The sequence below is a fragment of the Oncorhynchus kisutch genome, linkage group LG11 (genome assembly GCF_002021735.2).
Source record: "Oncorhynchus kisutch isolate 150728-3 linkage group LG11, Okis_V2, whole genome shotgun sequence".
Taxonomy (NCBI): domain Eukaryota; kingdom Metazoa; phylum Chordata; class Actinopteri; order Salmoniformes; family Salmonidae; genus Oncorhynchus; species Oncorhynchus kisutch.
Genome location: NC_034184.2, coordinates 78,833,497 through 78,853,909, shown reverse-complemented (window position 1 = coordinate 78,853,909; position 20,413 = coordinate 78,833,497). Strand labels below are relative to the sequence as shown.

The 20,413-nt window shown below is 47.8% G+C and overlaps 2 protein-coding genes across 2 annotated transcripts in view; one reads left to right on the top strand and one right to left on the bottom strand.

The window, feature by feature from the left end:
• Positions 1–15,413: 15,413 nt before the first annotated feature.
• LOC109899201 (arylamine N-acetyltransferase, pineal gland isozyme NAT-10) lies at positions 15,414–16,977 on the top strand. The gene has a single exon (XM_020494255.2). The coding sequence runs from the start codon at positions 16,047–16,049 to the stop codon at positions 16,890–16,892; it is 846 nt and encodes a 281-aa protein (XP_020349844.1). The 5' UTR covers positions 15,414–16,046; the 3' UTR covers positions 16,893–16,977.
• Positions 16,934–20,413, bottom strand: part of LOC109899202 (E3 ubiquitin-protein ligase MARCH6) — a 28,255-nt gene continuing 24,775 nt past the window's right edge. Inside the window, exons 24-26 of the mRNA XM_031836368.1 lie at positions 18,405–18,537; positions 17,606–17,759; positions 16,934–17,356 (exon numbers count right to left, since the gene is read on the bottom strand). Of these exons, the coding sequence (XP_031692228.1) occupies positions 17,269–17,356; positions 17,606–17,759; positions 18,405–18,537 (375 nt within the window). The 3' untranslated portion in view covers positions 16,934–17,268. The remainder of the gene's footprint in view (positions 17,357–17,605; positions 17,760–18,404; positions 18,538–20,413) is intronic.

The window sequence follows — 20,413 nt, the reverse complement described above, 5'->3', positions numbered from 1 at the left end:
TACTTAGATACGCATCAGTAGGGATTAAGAAGTCAGTAAGCAATTCCCCCCGAAAAAGTGGGTATACAGTTTATACCTGCCCTACACTCCACCACTGGCCCTTTGTGTTTTACAGAAAGAGAGAGTGTCTGGTATTACGGTGGCTGTCCTTTCAGAATCACCAACCTGTCACACACTGAAGGCCTAGAAGTTTGACACTGCGCAAACATGTCTATAAAATATAGAAAGGCTTTTAAGATATTGTTTCAAGAAAGCAGTGTACTGTATATATTTGGCCTAGTGGTTTTAGGCTCTGACATTCAGTCAGTCAGCGGTTTTAGGCTCTGACATTCAGTCAGTCAGCGGTTTTAGGCTCTGACATTCAGTCAGTCAGCGGTTTTAGGCTCTGACATTCAGTCAGTCAGCAGTTTTAGGCTCTGACATTCAGTCAGTCAGTGGTTTTAGGCTCTGACAGTCAGTCAGCGGTTTTAGGCTCTGACATTCAGTCAGTCAGCGGTTTTAGGCTCTGACATTCAGTCAGTCAGTGGTTTTAGGCTCTGACATTCAGTCAGTCAGTGGTTTTAGGTTCTGACATTCAGTCAGTGGTTTTAGGTGCTGATATTCAGTCAGTCAGTGGTTTTAGGTGCTGATATTCAATCAGTCAGTGGTTTTAGGTTCTGACATTCAGTCAGTCAGTGGTTTTAGGCTCTGACATTCAGTCAGTCAGTGGTTTTAGGCTCTGACATTCAGTCAGTCAGTGGTTTTAGGTTCTGACATTCAGTCAGTGGTTTTAGGTGCTGATATTCAGTCAGTCAGTGGTTTTAGGTGCTGATATTCAGTCAGTCAGTGGTTTTAGGTGCTGATATTCAGTCAGTCAGCGGTTTTAGGCTCTGACATTCAGTCAGTCAGTGGTTTTAGGCTCTGACATTCAGTCAGTCAGTGGTTTTAGGCTCTGACTGAATGGAAGCTGATAATTATGAGGTTTAATTATGAGGTTTTTACTCTGCAGGTCTCAGGAAGAAATGAAGAGTCTCACTGTCCGAGACTGATTTAAGACAGAGCACAAATGTATCAGACACCAAGACACTCAATATGTGGTCTCGGTCTCGACTACTACAACACCGGGGCCAGGGCCCCTAGGTACATACCCGTGTAACAGTATAACTTTAGACCATCCCCTCGCCCATACCCGGGCGCGAACCAGGGACCCTCTGCACACATCAACAACAGCCACCCTCGAAGCATCGTTACCCATCACTCCACAAAAGCCACGGCTCTTGCAGAGCAAGGGGAACTACTACTTCAAGGTCTCAGAGCAAGTGACGTCACCGATTGAAACACTATTTAGCGCGCACCACCGCTAACTAGCTAGCCGTTTCACATCCGTTACACCCGGTCGGTAATTTGGTGATGATTAGGCCTTCCACAAGTTTTAGATAGCTGGCTAAAATACCTTACCTAGCAATCAACATTTTTTTTGCTGACTTGGGCTAATTGAGTGACTGTCAGTGACTGGCATAACAAGTGGATACACTACACTATTCTTTGCTACATATTCGTGGCCAGACCTACTGGCTCCAGGTCATCTATAAGTCTTTGAAAGGTAAAGCTCCGCCTTATCTCAGCTCACTGGTCACCATAACAACTCCCACCCATAGCACATGCTCCAGAAGGTATATCTCATCCCCAAAGCCAACACCCCCTTTGGCTGCCTTTCCTTCCAGTTCTCTGCTGCCAATGACTGGAACAAATTGCAAAAATCGCTGAAGTTGGAGACTTATATCTCCCTCACTAACTTTAAGCATCAGCTGTCAGAGCAGGTTACCGATCGCTGCAGCTGTACACAGCCCATCTGTAAATAGCCCACCCAACTACCTAGCTCATCCCCATATTGTTTTTATTTACTTTTTTTGCACACCAGTATTTCTACTTGCACATCATCATATGCACATCTATCACTCCAGTGTTAATTTGCTAAATTGTAATTACTTGGCTACTATTGGCCTATTTATTGCCTTTACCTCCTTACTCCATTTGCACACACTGTATATAGACTTTCTTTGTTTCTATTGTACGCTTGTTTATCCCATATCCCATTTATCCCCTGTGTAACTCTGTGTTGTTGTTTATGTGTAACTCTGTGTTGTTGTTTATGTGTAACTCTGTGTTGTTGTTTATGTGTAACTCTGTGTTGTTGTTTGTGTCGCACTGCTTTGCTTTATCTTGGCCAGGTCGCAGTTGTAAATGAGAACTTGTTCTCAACTTGCCTACCTGGTTAAATAAAGGCGTTCTCAACTGGCCCACCTGGTTAAATAAAGGTGTTCTCAACTTGCCTACCTGGTTAAATAAAGGTGTTCTCAACTGGCCCACCTGGTTAAATAAAGGTGTTCTCAACTAGCCTACCTGGTTAAATAAAGGTGTTCTCAACTGGCCTACCTGGTTAAATAAAGGTGAAATAAAAATATAATACAAAAAAATAATACAAAATAACACCTCACCATCAAAGGTCACACAAGCTGAGCCCCACACACTTTTACATCACAGGGAATCCTACTGCATATGACACATACTGGTCCACTATAGACCTTAACTGTGAGGCACCTCATTTTCGAGAAAGAACAAGTACTTTACAACACAAAGAAGGCAGCTCGACAGGCTGGGAGGTTTCACCACCTGCTGGTCAGCACCAGTACTGCAAGGTGGCCCAGACACTTGGAACATGCAGGTAAACCTTAAACATCAAGTCACTTGGTTTCCATGACACTGCCCAATGATGTGAGAGCATTAAGGTATCAGGCATAGAATAAGAATGACTGCAATACTACAAGACATTCCCTTTCAATGGTCTATGATTCAGATTTTATGGGATTGCGCACGTGCTGGAAACACTTCCAGTTCAGAGGTCGGAGCAGCTGATTGGTCAGCCCTTTATTTGGCAACCAACGGTGACCTCAGACTGATCCCAATTCGCACTCTATTCCCCAGCCTGCACACTACTTTAACCCCTAAACCCTATGTGGCTCTGGTAGTGTACTCTATGGAGAAATAGGGTGTATTTTGAGACACAACTCTCGTACAAGGTCATGTTCAAGCACAGTTGTGGTCAATTCCATTTAAATTCCAGTCAAATTAAAACAATCATTGATCAACTTGTAATAAACCCCTGACCATGAGGTGGAACTAGTTGAGGAGGAGCTTGAGGCCATACTGTATACTCTCACATGACATGACCTTCAGGGTCGACAAGCAGCTTGTGAATGCATGTAAGCCAAACTATCTAATCACCTTTCACTAAAACGTAAAGCTGGTCCTTGTAGGCTGTCAGGTACAGCAAGCACCTGCCTTCCTGCACACTATCTATCTCTCTGTCCTAACAAATCTGCCCACATGCAATGCAAGCAAACACACTTTCCCTCTCTTCACAAATCTGAAAACACCAACCTTAAGACAAACTAACTGTACCTGTCTTGAATCTATGTTTTTGGACATCAAGAATGCAGCACCTAATGTGATGGACATTAAAATGTAATATTGAAAGTGCAACCGTGTCATCTTGTGCTATGACATTATCAACCCCCGGTTGGAGTCCCCCCATTTCACTTCAGCAATGGTTTAGTCCGGCATCCCCTCGATTGGATCTTCTTTGCATAGTCCACCCATCCACCAATCCAAACACTCTGTTAAATGATGTGTTAACACGATAATGTTTCTTCCATGTAGTCTTGGTGATATTTTCCAGATTCATACCATCAATTTGATAAATGTTGGGTGAACAATCTGTACAAAACCATTATGTTCCAGTACCTCCCAGCTCAGATATAGTCGTCTTCTCCCAGTTCAGGTCCTTCCTCAGGCCTGGTCCATGTAACACTCAGCTTTTGGCACAGTTAGTCTCCACTCTGTAGTGTAAAGATGGATTACTATTCCTACTATTCCGTGTGATGCTGAGATCTATGAACTGTCCCGGGTGAACACTCAGGGTCACAGTCAACACAAATACATGTACAGAAGGCTGTGTGTGGTTCTTCCGTACAACTGCATGCATGGTTGTGTGTGTAACTTACTGATGATTAAAAGACAAGGCTGTAGGGTGCAACTATGGCGACGACTGAAAGGAGTGCGTTTCCATGGTTATGCTGTGGGCCGTTTCTATAGCTACAGCTATGCATTGTGATGCTAAACAAAAGTGTGGCGTTGCTTAAGGCATCATATTAGATGGCTGGTTTCTTCTCCTGAGACAATACGTTTAGTTTATGAAATCTAGTCACATAGAACACAGCTGTAATCAGGTGCAGAAATCTGGTTGGCTCACCTCGTTATGACTCGTTCTCCAACAGAGACCAAGGGTCAGGGGTTAAAGGTGCCTGAGCAGAATGTACATTCTAGATCTTATCAAGGGCTACTTACAGTAGTGAATGGATCTTTTTATTTGATTTTTTATTTAAACTTTCTCATACTGGTCCCACGTGGGAATCAAACCCACAACCCTGGTGTTGCAAGCGCCATGCTCTACCCACTGAGCCACTCAGGACGTACCAAATGTCATGGAGCCAAAGATTAACGATGACCAGACCAGATACCTACCAAACTTCAGGGTGTCATTCTCCAGGTGTTCTGTCACGTTGGCGTGTTGTTCATTGCCTAGGAGACAGTTCTGAGACTCGCTGAGAGGACTGGCCTGGGACGTCTTCAGTACTGGGAATAAAATAATAGCTTTACAAACATCTGATTGATTGTGCATTACTGAACATCTGGTTACACGAGATAAAACAGTTTTAATCTCTCACGTTTCAGTTTATTCATCTACATCTGATAACCGTTTGTTGGTACTGTCACATTGATTGACATTCTGATCGACTGATCAGTTTTGATGACCTTCTATTGGCCTCTGGCTGCGGGGGGATTGTGGGCTGTTCTGGGTCAATATTGACCAGCCGTGCTGGGAACATCAGTCCATCTCCCTGACTGTAATACACCACACAGCACACCATTCACAACACATCACACAGTACCACATCACACCACATCCCACAGTACCACACCACACAGCACACCATTCACAACACATCACACAGTATCACATCCAACATCACACCACACAGTACCACACCACACAGTGCCACATCCCACAGTACCACACCATACAGTACCACATCACATCACACCACAGTACCACACCACATCCAACATCACACCACCCCACAGTACCACACCACAGCACACCATTCACAACACATCACACAGTACCACATCACATCACACCACATCCCACACCTCAGTACCACACCACATCACACCACATCCCACAGTACCACACCACACAGCACACCATTCACAACACATCACACAGTATCACATCCAACATCACACCACATCCCACACCACAGTACCACACCACACAGCACACCATTCACAACACATCACACAGTATCACATCCAACATCACATCACATCACACCACAGTACCACACCACATCCAACATCACACCACCCCACAGCACACCATTCACAACACATCACACAGTACCACATCACATCACACCACATCCCACACCTCAGTACCACACCACATCACACCACACCCCACCACACAGCACACCATTCACAACACATCACACAGTATCACATCCAACATCACACCACATCCAACATCACACCACACAGTACCACACCACACAGTGCCACATCCCACAGTACCACACCATACAGTACCACATCACATCACACCACAGTACCACACCACATCCAACATCACACCACCCCACAGTACCACACCACAGCACACCATTCACAACACATCACACAGTACCACATCCCACACCTCAGTACCACACCACATCACACCACATCCCACAGTACCACACCACACAGCACACCATTCACAACACATCACACAGTATCACATCCAACATCACACCACATCCAACACCACACCACACCCCACCCCACAGTACCACACCACACAGTGCCACATCCCACAATACCACACCATACAGTACCACATCACATCACACCACAGTACCACACCACATCCAACATCACACCACCCCACAGTACCACACCACAGCACACCATTCACAACACATCACACAGTACCACATCACATCACACCACATCCCACACCTCAGTACCACACCACATCACACCACATCCCACAGTACCACACCACACAGCACACCATTCACAACACATCACACAGTATCACATCCAACATCACACCACACCACAGTACCACACCACATCCCACAGTACCACACCACATCACACCACATCACACCACATCCCACAGTACCACACCACATCCAACATCACACCAGACCCCACAGTACCACACCACACAGTGCCACATCCCACAGTACCACATCACACCACAGTACCACACCACATCCAACATCACACCACACCTTAGTACCACACCCCACAGTATCACATCCCACAGTACCACACCATACAGTACCACATCCCACAGTACCACATCCCACAGTACCACACCACACAGTATCACATCCCACAGTACCACACCACATCCAACATCACACCACACCACACCACCACAGTACCACACCACACCAGCACAGTACCACACCACACAGTACCACACCCCACAGTACCACACCACACAGTGCCACATCCCACAGTACCACACCATACAGTACCACATCACATCACACCACAGTACCACACCACATCCAACATCACACCACACCTTAGTACCACACCCCACAGTACCACACCACACAGTATCACATCCCACAGTACCACACCACACAGTATCACATCCCACAGTACCACACCACACAGTACCACACCACACAGTACCACACCACACAGTACCACATCCCACAAAGTACCACACCACATCCAACATCACACCACACCACAGAACCACACCACACAGTACCACACCACAGTACCACACCACACAGTACCACATCCCACAGTACCACACCACATCCCACGACACAGTACCACACCACATCCCACACCACAGTACCACACCACATCCCACACCACAGTACCACACCACACATTATCACATCAGGGTGGTAGGATAGGGGGAGAGAGAGGGAGGGAGAGGAGAGAGGGTGGTAGGATAGGGGAGGGATGAGAGGGAGAGGAGAGAGGGTGGTAGGATAGGGGGAGAGAGGGGGAGGGAGAGGAGAGAGGGTGGTAGGATAGGGGAGAGAGAGGGGGAGAGAGAGGGGGAGAGAGAGGGAGAGAGAGGGGGAGGGGGAGGAGAGAGGGTGGTAGGATAGGGGGAGAGAGAGGGGGAGGGAGAGGAGAGAGGGTGGTAGGATAGGGGGAGAGAGGGGGAGGGAGAGGAGAGAGGGTGGTAGGATAGGGGGAGAGAGAGGGGGAGAGAGGGGGAGGGAGAGGAGAGAGGGTGGTAGGATAGGGGGAGAGAGAGGGGGAGAGAGGGGGAGGGAGAGGAGAGAGGGTGGTAGGATAGGGGGAGAGAGAGGGGGAGGGAGGGAGAGGAGAGAGGGTGGTAGGATAGGGGGAGAGAGAGAGGGAGAGAGGGGGAGGGAGAGGAGAGAGGGAGAGGAGAGAGAGGGAGGTAGGATAGGGGAGAGGGAGGGAGGGATGAGAGGGAGAGGAGAGAGGGTGGTAGGAGAGAGAGGGGGAGAGAGGGGGAGGGGGAGGAGAGAGGGTGGTAGGATAGGGGAGAGAGAGGGGGAGAGAGAGGGGGAGAGAGAGGGGGCGAGAGGGGGAGGGGGAGGAGAGAGGGTGGTAGGATAGGGGAGAGAGGGTGGTAGGATAGGGGAGAGAGAGGGATAGAGAGGGGGAGGGGGAGGAGAGAGGGTGGTAGGATAGGGGAGGGATGAGAGGGAGAGGAGAGAGGGTGGTAGGATAGGGGGAGAGAGAGGGGGAGAGGAGAGAGGGTGGTAGGATAGGGGAGGGATGAGAGGGAGAGGAGAGAGGGTGGTAGGATAGGGGGAGAGAGAGGGGGAGAGAGGGGGAGGGAGAGGAGAGAGGGTGGTAGGATAGGGGGAGAGAGAGGGGGAGAGAGAGGGGGAGAGAGGGGGGGGGGGTGGTAGGATAGGGGAGGGATGAGAGGGAGAGGAGAGAGGGTGGTAGGATAGGGGGAGAGAGGGGGAGGGAGAGGAGAGAGGGTGGTAGGATAGGGGAGGGATGAGAGGGAGAGGAGAGAGGGTGGTAGGATAGGGGGAGAGAGAGGGGGAGGGGGAGGAGAGAGGGTGGTAGGATAGGGGAGGGATGAGAGGGAGAGGAGAGAGGGTGGTAGGATAGGGGAGAGAGAGGGGGAGAGAGAGAGAGAGCGAGCGAATGAGAGGGGGAAAGGATGGAATTTGTTAGAGTACTTGTTAGATATTACTGCACGGTCGGAATTAGACGCACAATCATTTCGCTACACTCGCAATATCATCTGCTAACCATGTGTATGTGAGGGGATGAAAGAGAGAAAGTGTGTTAACCCTGTCAGTCCTGAGAACCCTGCAAAAAAATCTTATATTTAGCCTCACAATTAAGTATTTTAAAGAAGTGATTACCATTCGGACTCCACATTGGGGATCTGCCCTTGTCTCACAAACACCTCTCTAGCTCAGCCCACATTAAACACCGTGTTTAAAAGGGGTTAGAAGTCCAAAACCCACTGGCTTCACGGTGGGACTGTAGGTGAGGAGGACAGAGGAGAACAGAGCAGCAGGGAGGTGGCAAAGTCAGGGGTGGTGAGATGCCACAGACAGGAGGGCATGGTAGAAATGAACAGAGGGGAAGGAGAGGGGGGCAGGAGGGCATGGTAGAAATGAACAGAGGGGAAGGAGAGGGGGGCAGGAGGGCATGGTAGAAATGAACAGAGGGGTAGGAGAGGGGGACAGGAGGGCATGGTAGAAATGAACAGAGGGGAAGGAGAGGGGGGCAGGAGGGCAGGAGGGCATGGTAGAAATGAACAGAGGGGAAGGAGAGGGGGCAGGAGGGCATGGTAGAAATGAACAGAGGGGAAGGAGAGGGGGCAGGAGGGCATGGTAGAAACGAACGGAGAGGAAGGAAGGGGGGGGGGGACAGGAGGGCATGGATGACATGAACGGAGAAGAAGGAAGGGGGGGGACAGGAGGGCATGGTAGACATGAACAGAGAGGAAGGGGGGGGGGGACAGGAGGGCATGGTTGACATGAACAGAGAGGAAGGAGGGGGGGGGCAGGAGGGCATGGTAGACATGAACGGACAGACCAGGGGACAATAATCATGTCTGTGTGTGATGGAGAGAGAGAGAAAGGGGGGGGGGGGGTCAGAGGGGAGGCTAAATGTGAACAGACTGAGGGATGGAGGAGATGGGAAATCATTACTCACTGTCCAGAACTTGATGGAATACTGCAGTACGTGGCTGCAATGAACAAACAGAAATATCCCACACAGTTGTTCACCCTGAAAGAAAGACTTTGATTAATCCAATTTTGATAAACTCTCATATCAATTGGGTGAAATACCACAGTGTGCCATCACAGCAGCAAGATTTGTGACAACCAGTGAAGAACAAACACCACTGTAAATACAACCCATATTTATGTTTATTTATTTTCCCTTTTGTACAATTTGCACATCGTTACAACGCTGTATATAGACATAATATGAAATGTGAAATGTCTATTCCTTTGGAAGTTTTGTGAGTGTAATGTTTACTGTTCATTTGTTATTGTTGATTTCACTTTTGTTTATTATCTATTTCACTTTCATTGGCAATGTAAACATATGTTTCCCATGTCAATAAAGCCCTTAAATTGAAATTGAGAGAGAGAGAGTGTAAACGTGTTTTCCATGCAAATAAAGCCCCTTTAGAATGGAAGAGAGAGAGAGAGACAGAGAGAGAGAGAGAGACAGAGAGAGAGAGAGAGAGACAGAGAGAGACAGAGAGAGAGAGAGAGTCAAAAACGAAGTTGAGTTATGACCTTACTTCATCTGAACATTACAACAGTAGACTTACACATCATTGGAGATGTTTCAGGGCAGGTATCTAAAGGAAAGGTCCCTCTTTGGAGAGGTTGGCAGGACTGGTTAAGATGGTGTTCCAGTAGGACCACACAAACATGATGGACAGGTGGAAGAACACCATGTAGAGGACTGCAAGAGGCACACACTGTCCCAGTCAGAGACACATCGCAGGAAACACAGTCAAAACATTCAGGACAAATCTACGAAGGGTTGCATTTTGTAGTAGTTTCATAATTGACTCTGAACTGAGTGTGTGTGTTTGCGTGTGCCACCGAGGTTCACCGCACTGCAAAAGCTGAATCTCTCCTTTGTTCTCATCCTTCTAGATCTATCCGCTGCCTTGGACATCGTGAACCATCAGATCCTCCTCTCGACCCTCTCAGGGGCATCTCAGGCTCTGCACGCTTCTAGGACCTCTCCTCTTCTCTCTATACACCAAGTCACTCGGATCCGTCATATCCTCACACGGTCTCTAATATCATCAACATATGAGTAGGATGACAAAAACCACAGGTATCCAAGCTAAGCCCTGTTGACAGCTTTGCAGTATGTCGGTGGGCGCCATCTTTACTCTCCCATCTGAAGGGTTTCCACTAGATGGCACCAGTGCTTCATTTGAGCTGGATCCTGCCAGAACAGGATCCGGAGCATCTCGGATATGACTGTTTGTTCCGGGACCTATATGCCCAGATCCGGTACCAGTCAGATTTGACTTGGTTTGTTCCGGGACCTATTTGCCCAGATCCGGTACCAGTCAGATTTGACTTGGTTTGTTCCGGGACCTATTTGCCCAGATCCGGTACCAGTCAGATTTGACTTGGTTTGTTCCAGGACCTATTTGCCCAGATCCCATACCACTCAGAGTTGACTTGGTTTGTTCCGGGACCTATTTGCCCAGATACCGTACCCCTCAGATTTGACTTGACCTCTCGCAGCATGATTGATCAATTATTTCACTGTTCGCACGGTAGACATTCTAATAAAAGCGATCAGTGTTAAGGTCACAACGTAATCACTTCACGTAGCCTAGTCTAGTCATCTCCCTACTGAATCTGAAGCGTGGGAAAGCCAGATAAAAAATGTATAAGAAAAGGCAATTGAGTTTGAAATTTTTCAAGCCAAAAATCCAGAGAAAGAGAACCAGAGAACTATCAGTGCCGGAGGAGAGGAGTGAGGGGCAAACTGTTCCTGATGGCGATGCTAATCCCGCCAGTTCAGCATGACCACTGGCACCTCCACTAGCTAGTAGGCCTGCTAGTGAGTTAGACTTAGTGGGAGAGGGAGACGGGGAGCTGGGGGGAGGGGGGCAGTGCATCCACCTACAAAGCAAAAGTTTAACCCTGGCTTGTCATGGGGTTGGGCTGGACAACATGCAAAAAGGTATGGCGCTTGTGTCTACCAACAACTGGAGTGATTAAACTATCAAAAGAGTGGGTGGAGTGTACAGTAAATGACCGTCCTATGCATCAGACTTACAAAAAACAACGACAACAAAGAGCCCTCAGTAAAAAGATTTTGGAACATGCCTGAACCAAGGCGCATTTTGTGGCAGCAAGCCTTGTAGACAAGGCTAAAGAGGACACCCAGGTTAACACTCAAGACGAAGGAGAAGGAACAAAAGATAGAAACTACAGCCTAAGTCTTCAGAACAACCTTAGAATGAGGTTAAACATCACAGCCACAGGCCCAGCCAGTCTTCAGAACAGCTTTAGGAGGTTAAACATCACAGCCACAGGCCCAGACAGTCTTCAGAACAGCTTTAGGAGGTTAAACATCACAGCCACAGGCCCAGACAGTCTTCAGAACAGCTTTAGGAGGTTAAACATCACAGCCACAGGCCCAGCCAGTCTTCAGAACAGCTTTAGGAGGTTAAACATCACAGCCACAGGCCCAGACAGTCTTCAGAACAGCCTTAGGAGGTTAAACATCACAGCCACAGGCCTAGCCAGTCTTCAGAACAGCTTTAGGAGGTTAAACATCACAGCCACAGGCCCAGACAGTCTTCAGAACAGCCTTAGGAGGTTAAACATCACAGCCACAGGCCCAGCCAGTCTTCAGAACAGCTTTAGGTTAAACATCACAGCCACAGGCCCAGACAGTCTTCAGAACAGCTTTAGGAGGTTAAACATCACAGCCACAGGCCCAGACAGTCTTCAGAACAGCCTTAGGAGGTTAAACATCACAGCCACAGGCCCAGCCAGTCTTCAGAACAGCTTTAGGTTAAACATCACAGCCACAGGCCCAGCCAGTCTTCAGAACAGCCTTAGGAGGTTAAACATCACAGCCACAGGCCCAGCCAGTCTTCAGAACAGCCTTAGGAGGTTAAACATCACAGCCACAGGCCCAGCCAGTCTTCAGAACAGCCTTAGGAGGTTAAACATCACAGCCACAGGCCCAGCCAGTCTTCAGAACAGCTTTAGGAGGTTAAACATCACAGCCACAGGCCCAGACAGTCTTCAGAACAGCTTTAGGAGGTTAAACATCACAGCCACAGGCCCAGCCAGTCTTCAGAACAGCTTTAGGAGGTTAAACATCACAGCCACAGGCCCAGACAGTCTTCAGAACAGCTTTAGGAGGTTAAACATCACAGCCACAGGCCCAGACAGTCTTCAGAACAGCCTTAGGAGGTTAAACATCACAGCCACAGGCCCAGCCAGTCTTCAGAACAGCTTTAGGAGGTTAAACATCACAGCCACAGGCCCGGCCCGCTCGTGGCTTTGAGCAAGAAGTTGACTCTCAGGAGTTAAATGGACTTGCAACGGGGAGAGTAATCGTGGGTGGTTTTGAAAACTAAGGCAGGACACTTTTCCCTTTAACTTGTAATCTTGATATGTGCTTCATATTACCACATAGACAGGCCTATATATTCTCATGTGTGTGTTCTGCTGTAGCCTACATTGATTCATTTCATTTGAAGTTATATTCCGATATTGCGCTATATGTTTTACTGCTACATCGATGTCTTGAAAATGATATGAAATGCGGGTCTTGTGAACCCCACAGCGGGTGTTCTGCAGTGTCTTCTAAACAGTTTGTTGTACGTTGATGTCTAGAAAATTGGGCTATACGAAATTCGGACTTGTGTAAACACCGCTATACTCAAGTATGTGGGCATACTGCAGTGAATTCTAAAATACTTTGAATGAATTAGCACCTTGGAGAGTGCTGTCCGTTTCACCTCCATAGATAGTAGGCTACTTAGAGAGTGCTGTCCCGTTTCACCTCCATAGATAGTAGGCTACTTAGAGAGTGCTGTCCCGTTTCACCTCCATAGATAGTAGGCTACTTGGAGAGTGCTGTCCCGTTTCACCACCATAGATAGTAGGCTACTTGGAGAGTGCTGTCCGTTTCACCACCATAGATAGTAGGCTACTTGGAGAGTGCTGTCCCGTTTCACCACCATAGATAGTAGGCTACTTGGAGAGTGCTGTCCGTTTCACCACCATAGATAGTAGGCTACTTGGAGAGTGCTGTCCGTTTCACCACCATAGATAGTAGGCTACTTGGAGAGTGCTGTCCCGTTTCACCACCATAGATAGTAGGCTACTTGGAGAGTGCTGTCCGTTTCACCACCATAGATAGTAGGCTACTTGGAGAGTGCTGTCCCGTTTCACCACCATAGATAATAGGCTACTTGGAGAGTGCTGTCCTGTTTCACCTCCATAGATAGTAGGCTACTTGGAGAGTGCTGTCCCGTTTCACCACCATAGATAGTAGGCTACTTGGAGAGTGCTGTCCCGTTTCACCTCCATAGATAGTAGGCTACTTGGAGAGTGCTGTCCCGTTTCACCACCATAGATAGTAGGCTACTTGGAGAGTGCTGTCCCGTTTCACCTCCATAGATAGTAGGCTACTTGGAGAGTGCTGTCCCGTTTCACCACCATAGATAGTAGGCTACTTGGAGAGTGCTGTCCCGTTTCACCTCCATAGATAGTAGGCTACTTGGAGAGTGCTGTCCGTTTCACATCCATAGATAGTAGGCTACTTGGAGAGTGCTGTCCGTTTCACCTCCATAGATAGTAGGCTACTTGGAGAGTGCTGTCCGTTTCACCTCCATAGATAGTAGGCTACTTGGAGAGTGCTGTCCTGTTTCACCTCCATAGATAGTAGGCTACTTGGAGAGTGCTGTCCGTTTCACCTCCATAGATAGTAGGCTACTTGGAGAGTGCTGTCCGTTTCACCTACATAGATAGTAGGCTACTTGGAGAGTGCTGTCTGTTTCACCTCCATAGATAGTAGGCTACTTGGAGAGTGCTGTCCGTTTCACCTCCATAGATAGTAGGCTACTTGGAGAGTGCTGTCCCGTTTCACCTCCATAGATAGTAGGCTACTTGGAGAGTGCTGTCCGTTTCACATACATAGATAATAGGCTACTTGGAGAGTGCTGTCCGTTTCACATCCATAGATAGTAGGCTACTTGGAGAGTGCTGTCCGTTTCACCTCCATAGATAGTAGGCTACTTGGAGAGTGCTGTCCGTTTCACCTCCATAGATAGTAGGCTACTTGGAGAGTGCTGTCCCGTTTCACCACCATAGATAGTAGGCTACTTGGAGAGTGCTGTCCTGTTTCACCTCCATAGATAGCAGGCTACTTAGAGAGTGCTGTCCCGTTTCACCTCCATAGATAGTAGGCTACTTGGAGAGTGCTGTCCTGTTTCACCTCCATAGATAGCAGGCTACTTAGAGAGTGCTGTCCCGTTTCACCTCCATAGATAGTAGGCTACTTGGAGAGTGCTGTCCTGTTTCACCTCCATAGATAGCAGGCTACTTAGAGAGTGCTGTCCCGTTTCACCTCCATAGATAGTAGGCTACTTGGAGAGCGCTGTCCGTTTCACCTCCATAGATAGTAGGCTACTTGGAGTGCTGTCCGTTTCACATACATAGATAATAGGCTACTTGGAGAGTGCTGTCCGTTTCACCTCCATAGATAGTAGGCTACTTGGAGAGTGCTGTCCCGTTTCACCACCATAGATAGTAGGCTACTTGGAGAGTGCTGTCCGTTTCACCACCATAGATAGTAGGCTACTTGGAGAGTGCTGTCCTGTTTCACCTCCATAGATAGTAGGCTACTTGGCTGCCATGGTGTTTTGGACACTTTTTTCCTCATTGTGTTCAGGTACCTCTGAGCCCCCCGGATACCCTCACCCACCCCATCTCGCGCCGCTCACTGTGCTCTGGGCCTTCCCGATGTACAAGTTAGCACTACTATAACGTAAAAATACATTAAATATATAAAAATTTAAGGTTAGCATTGAGGTTAAAGTTAGGTTTAAAATCAAATTTTAAAGACATAAATAGTAGAAATGTGCGGCGATTATAACTTTGTAGCTGTGGTATCTGGTGACGATCCCACCCCATGGGAGAGTTTGCGTGACGTCACCGACCACACTCCCCTGTGCATTTCCCTTCGTCTCCCGGTAGAGTGTGCAAGTGTCCCACACTTATATATATATATAAGGTTTACATCCTGTTGTATTCGGCGCTAGTTTATCTGGGGTGTATTCATTACGCCGATTCTGTTGCAAAATATCCTCTCTGTTGCGCAACCGATTACATGCAATGGTAGGTCCCTTTCTGTTTGCTTCCGTCTGGTTGTTAAACGGTAATGAAGAAGCCCTGGCCCGGAAATAAAATAAAAGGAGAAGCTTTGGGAGTTCCAACTGTTTTGCTTTTGTTAATCTCTTGATTTCTAGTTTCGATTTTGGATGCCTTTGTTAAGTTAACCAGGTCCCTAGACATATTCTACTAATCTAGGCGTCTCTTTAATTAGGATTGTATATTATATGGTGTTTTAGACCTGGACCTACAATACCTGCTTGCTTTATTAGCGTTCAGTCTGCTTGGACTATTCTTTCCAAATCACTAATGATTGGTGTGTCCGCCAGGAGGCAGCACGTCCGTTTACTAGGGTAACATATAACCTTTGGCAGGACTGAAAGCAAACTGAAAGGAATATCCTACACACCACAGGAACTGCAGATTTCGCCTAATCTATTTAAAAAATCCCAGGCATAGCATATCTTCCCATCGACATTGTTCTTAAAGATACATTGTATTTTGTATAAAGTGAACGAAATATTTTACTTTTGAAAACTTTTTTAACATTTTCGATTAGAAATGGATGTTCAGAAGTATTTTCTACGCATTGGGTATGAGGGACCAGCGTTGCCAACGCCGACCTTGGACGCGCTCCAGCGTGTACACCGCTGTCATCTGAGGACTGTACCTTTCGAGAATCTCACCATCCACAACGGGGGGCGCGTACGACTCGAACTCCCGCACCTCTATGATAAAATCATTAACCACCGCCGCGGAGGGTTCTGCTTCGAGAACAACGGTCTGTTCTCCTGGCTTCTGTCGGAAATGGGATTCGAGGTCACCATCCTAGCGGGCCAAGTGAGAAACGCCATCACAGGGTGGTACGGCCCGCCGTTCGACCACTTCATCTCCATGGTGACGCTCGAGGGGCATCGGTGGCTGTGCGACGTGGCATTTGGTGGATCAGGGTTCGAGCTCCCAATGTCCTTAGAGACGGAAGAACCTCAGAAGCAGGGCCACAGAATGTACAGGATCAGACGAGCTGGAGAGATGCACTTTCTGGAGTGGCAAGATGAAGAGAGAGAAACTGGGCTCTGGACTGAGCTATACAAGTTCACTCTGGACACAAGACACAGAGGAGACTTCATAGAGATGTGTGACTACCATCAGAGCTCCCCTAGCTCCATCTTCTTCTGCAAGTCTCTCTGCTCCATGCTGAAGCCTACCGGGAGGCTCACCTACATGGGCCATAAACTCATCACCACCCAGTTTCCCTCAGATGAAGCTGGGACTGTGACTAAAGCCAGCAGAGAGCTGACTGATGAAGAGATACCTGACATACTAAAAGAGGAGTTTGGAATAATACTGGAATCTCAACTTGTCCCAAAGGATGAAACTATGACACCACCCCTCAACATTTTTTAAAATGTTTTTCTTCTTCTTCATGATAAACAACAAGACAGAAACAAATTGTCAGTTTGATTTAATAAATTAATATACATACACTTAAGATGTACAATGGTCATTGCATTAATCCAAATCTGTCCAATTTCAGACAAGTCTGCATCCAAAGTATTTACATATGTACAATCCTCAGGCTGCACTTAACACTTAGCAAGGCATGAACATTACAGGGAGAGGGGGGAAGGGGGAGAGAGAGGGGAAGGGAGAGAGAGAGGGGAAGGGAGAGAGAGAGGGGAAGGGAGAGAGAGAGGGGTGGAAGGAGGGTGAGGGAGGGATGGAGAGAGAGAGGGGGAGGGAGGGAGGACACGAGATGTGTGGTTTCCAAAAGCAAACTTGCCTACTCTGGGATAGAGTTAGGGGGAGGAACAGAGCTGGTTCCCCTAGCCTTGCGTTCGTAGTTGACAAGCCGCTGGCCAACCAGGTACCTGCAGGAAGGCAAAGAGGACATGGGCTTAAAAAAAACAGTCAAATGTCAATCACAATACTAGAGCATTTACCTAGTTTGTGTGTCAGCTGCAGATCAAGACCTTGAATAGTTAAAATCAGATGTGGAAGTGCTGGGCTGGAACAAAAGCCTGCATATCCTGAAACTCCCTGGGACCAGGGTTGTACTATCCCTATACAAGGAGCTGTTAAGGAACAGGCCAGGTATGGAGATAGGGGTGGGTGCTTACTTGTCGTTCTTGATGTGTTCGTAGAGACGTTTGAACTGTCGTATCTGGAAGGAGAGGATGCCGATGATGGACACCACCATCAGGAGGAACGGGTAGATCCTTCTCTGAATCAGAATCTGCATCTCTGGAGTCACACCTGACACACCTGACAGACCTGCCACACCAGGAGGGGAACAGATCTATTAGTAGAGTTATATCTAGAGTCACACCAGGAGGGGAACAGATCTATTAGTAGAGTTATATCTGGAGTCACACCAGGAGGGGAACAGATCTATTAGTAGAGTTATATCTGGAGTCACACCAGGAGGGGTACAGATCTATTAGTAGAGTTATATCTGGAGTCACACCAGGAGGGGTACAGATCTATTAGTAGAGTTAGAGCTGAACACTTCATACTCACCCACAAGTGTGCATGCAAACACTTCCCATGAACATGCAAACAAACAAACACGTGCACACACACACACACACACTGTTGACTGACCTACGGCAGGTACGACCCCGGCTGCTATGACGTAGGACACACACTGCACACACACACTGTTGACTGACCTACGGCAGGTACGACCCCGGCTGCTATGACATAGGACACACACTGCACACACACACTGTTGACTGACCTACGGCAGGTACAACCCCGGCTGCTATGACGTAGGACACACACACACACTGTTGACTGACCTACGGCAGGTACGACCCCGGCTGCTATGACGTAGGACACACACACACTGTTGACTGACCTACGGCAGGTACGACCCCGGCTGCTATGACGTAGGACACACACACACTGTTGACTGACCTACGGCAGGTACGACCCCGGCTGCTATGACGTAGGGGACACACAGGGACAGCAGCAGCACTGAGATGACAGGGGCAGCCAGCTTACAGATGATGAAATGGAGGTCGATGTTCCTGATGCCGTTAGCATACACCTGACAGGAGGAGAGGTGGCAATGTTACCCCTCGCCAGTCACTTTACACAGGGTCGAAATCTATTGTTCACGTAGGGGGGAAAGTTATGTCACAAGCGCCGAATACAACAGGTGTAGTAGACCTTACCGTGCAATGCCGAATACAACAGGTGTAGTAGACCTTACCGTGAAATGCCGAATACAACAGGTGTAGTAGACCTTACAGTGAAATGCCGAATACAACAGGTATAGTAGACCTTACCGTGAAATGCCGAATACAACAGGTATAGTAGACCTTACCGTGAAATGCCGAATACAACAGGTGTAGTAGACCTTACCGTGAAATGCCGAATACAACAGGTGTAGTAGACCTTACCGTGAAATGCCGAATACAACAGGTGTAGTAGACCTTACAGTGAAATGCCGAATACAACAGGTATAGTAGACCTTACCGTGAAATGCCGAATACAACAGGTATAGTAGACCTTACCGTGAAATGCCGAATACAACAGGTGTAGTAGACCTTACCGTGAAATGCCGAATACAACAGGTGTAGTAGACCTTACCGTGAAATGCCGAATACAACAGGTGTAGTAGACCTTACCGTGAAATGCCGAATACAACAGGTGTAGTAGACCTTACAGTGAAATGCCGAATACAACAGGTGTAGTAGACCTTACAGTGAAATGCTGAATACAACAGGTGTAGTAGACCTTACAGTGAAATGTAGAATACAACAGGTGTAGTAGACCTTACAGTGAAATGCAGAATACAACCGGTGTAGTAGACCTTACCGTGAAATGCCGAATACAACCGGTGTAGTAGACCTTACAGTGAAATGCAGAATACAACCGGTGTAGTAGACCTTACAGTGAAATGCCGAATACAACAGGTGTAGTAGACCTTACAGTGAAATGCCGAATACAACCGGTGTAGTAGACCTTACCGTGAAATGCCGAATACAACCGGTGTAGTAGACATTACTGTGAAATGCCGAATACAACCGGTGTAGTAGACATTACCGTGAAATGCCGAATACAACCGGTGTAGTAGACCTTACCGTGAAATGCCGAATACAACCGGTGTAGTAGACATTACTGTGAAATGCCGAATACAACCGGTGTAGTAGACCTTACCGTGAAATGCCGAATACAACCGGTGTAGTAGACATTACTGTGAAATGCCGAATACAACCGGTGTAGTAGACCTTACTGTGAAATGCTGACTTACAAGTCCTTAACCAACAATGCAGTTCAAGAAATAGAGTTAAGAAAATATTTACAAAACTAAACTAAAGTGAAAACAATAATAAGTAACAGAAGAAAATGACATAATGAGGTTATATACAGGGGGCACCGGTACCGAGTCAGTGTGGAGGTTATATACAGGGGGCACCGGTACCGAGACAATGTGGAGGTTATATACAGGGGGTACCGGTACCGAGACAATGTGGAGGTTATATACAGGGGGCACCGGTACCGAGTCAATGTGGAGGTTATATACAGGGGGCACCGGTACCGAGTCAGTGTGGAGGTTATATACAGGGGGCACCGGTACCGAGTCAATGTGGAGGTTATATACAGGGGGCACCGGTACCGAGTCAGTGTGGAGGTTATATACAGGGGGCACCGGTACCGAGACAATGTGGAGGTTATATACAGGGGGCACCGGTACAGAGTCAATGTAGAGACTATATACAGGGGGTACCGGTACAGAGTCAATGTGGAGGTTATATACAGGGGGCACCGGTACCGAGACAATGTGGAGGTTATATACAGGGGGCACCGGTACAGAGTCAATGTAGAGACTATATACAGGGGGTACCGGTACAGAGTCAATGTGGAGGTTATATACAGGGGGCACCGGTACCGAGACAATGTGGAGGTTATATACAGGG